The sequence below is a fragment of the Amblyomma mixtum genome, chromosome 3 (genome assembly GCF_055824585.1).
Source record: "Amblyomma mixtum isolate Tamu chromosome 3, ASM5582458v1, whole genome shotgun sequence".
NCBI lineage: Eukaryota > Metazoa > Arthropoda > Arachnida > Ixodida > Ixodidae > Amblyomma > Amblyomma mixtum.
Window position 1 is genome coordinate 382,978,190 of NC_143014.1, and position 1,938 is coordinate 382,980,127.

General features: G+C 50.6%; 1 protein-coding gene across 1 annotated transcript; it reads right to left on the reverse strand.

Annotated features, from left to right (window-relative positions):
• Nucleotides 1-593: 593 nt before the first annotated feature.
• LOC149357050 (uncharacterized) lies at nucleotides 594-1,637 on the reverse strand. The gene is given in 1 exon segment (XM_089576490.1): nucleotides 594-1,637. A coding segment is annotated over 1 exon segment (1,044 nt).
• Between the last annotated feature and the right edge of the window lie 301 nt (nucleotides 1,638-1,938).

Below are 1,938 nucleotides of genomic sequence, written 5' to 3' on the forward strand. Positions count from 1 at the left end.
CATATTTGTTGTACCCCCATAATGCCCTATGTTTCATTATCCCGGCGTCTCTTCGTCCTTTTGCCCTAAGAGCCTGTTCATGCTTCTCCGTGTATATCTGCCCTTCGTTTATCCATATCCCGAGGTATTTGTATTCGGCCACTTTGGGTATTTCGTGGCTTTGTATTTTAAGCACCTGATCAGTTGTATCGTTAAAAATCATCACACCTGATTTAGTTGCGCTAAACCTGAATCCTAGAGCGTCTCCTTCGTCTCCACAGCAATTAACCAAAGTTTGTAAATCTTCCTGGCTATCTGCTAACAGTACAATATCGTCCGCATACATTAAACCCGGGAGTCGCTGCTCAACTACATTTCCGCCTAATCTGCCGCTACTGCATATGCAGCGGCATATCCGCCTATACTGCATATGCAGCGCCTCTAGTGGGAAGAGCGCGGCGCGCCGTGCCAAGCGGCCGTCGTTACCCGACGAGCCGAGTTGGTAGGCCGGCTCTTGTTGTTGTTGATAAACCTTTATTTTCCATCAGAATGGAGGCCCCCTACTCCCTACCTCCGGCACGCAGGCCGAGGGGCAGGGGCCGGGACCTCCGCGACTAGGGACAGGCAAGGAGCTTCTGGCTCCTCGCGGCAGCTATCGCCAGATGGACCGCTTTCTTCTGCACGACGGGGTCCGTGCTTTGCAGAAGGGTTTCCCAGGCCTCTCTACTGTCTATTTTCTCTCGGAACCCTGGAGAATCCGCACATTCCCAAATCACATGGTCGAGGGTCCCCCTCTCCCCGCACTTCCTACACTTATCATCAATATCCTAATCTTTTAAGATATGCTATGCCCACACTGGGTGTATGAAATTTTTAGCCTGTAGTCTCCTCCAAGCCGTAGCCTCTGTGTTAGCGAGCTCTTTGTCCGGGGGAGGAAAGAGTCTCCTGTTTAGTTTGTAATTTTCCACTATTTCTGTGTAATTTATCAGTCTCTCGTCCAGTTCCTTGTTATCGGGCGGTCCTGCCGCGGCTCGGAAGTAGAGATCTCGAGCCAGGGTGTTTGCCGCCTCGTTTCCTGGAACTGCCTCGTGAGCTGGTGTCCAAACGAGAGAAATATTTCTATTTATTCTGCGTCCCTCTAGGATTCGCAGTGCTTCCTGTGTTATTCTGCCTCGGGCATAATTTTGGAGAGCAGTCTTGCTATCGCTAATTATGTATTGTGCCTCCGTTCCTACGCAAGCGAGCGCTATTGCACCTTCTTCAGCCGACTCTGGATTTCGACTGCGTATGGTTGCGGAAGAGACAGCTGTACCCCGGCCACTAACGACCGTTGCCGCCGGTGCTCCCAGTTTCCCGGTAGCCGCATCCGTGTAGGCCACTGCTTTCTCATTCATTTCGCCGAAGCGTTTGGTGAGCGCCTCAGCTCTCTTTTCACTCCTTTGTTTGTGAAATGTAGGGTGCGTGTTTCTGGGTAAAGGATCTACCCTGATCTTTTCTCTGATGTCCCTTGGGATGTGCCGCTTTACTAGAATACCCTTTTCCGTCTGGAGTCCTACCATGCTTAGAATCGCCCTTCCTGTGTTTGATTGGCTTAATCTGTCTCGCTGCGCCGTTCTCGTGGCTTCAGCAATCTCTCTCCATGTATTGTGAATACCCATGTCTAGGAGTCTTTCAGTGGAGGTGCTTATGGGCAGGCCTAGAGCCCGTTTGTAGCATCCCCTTATGATCGTGTCTAGTTTATCCCGTTCTGAGGCGCGGATCTTGAAGTAGGGTGTAGCATAGCTTATCCGACTGATAACGTATGCTTGCACGAACTTGATCAAGCTTTTCTCTCTTAGCCCTCGTCCTTTGAGTGCTATTCTTCTAAATATCGCTATGGCTTGCGCCGCATATCCCTCGAGCTTCTTCAGGGTTTCCCCGTTGTATCCGTCGCTCTGAATATGCAGTCCTAATATTCTA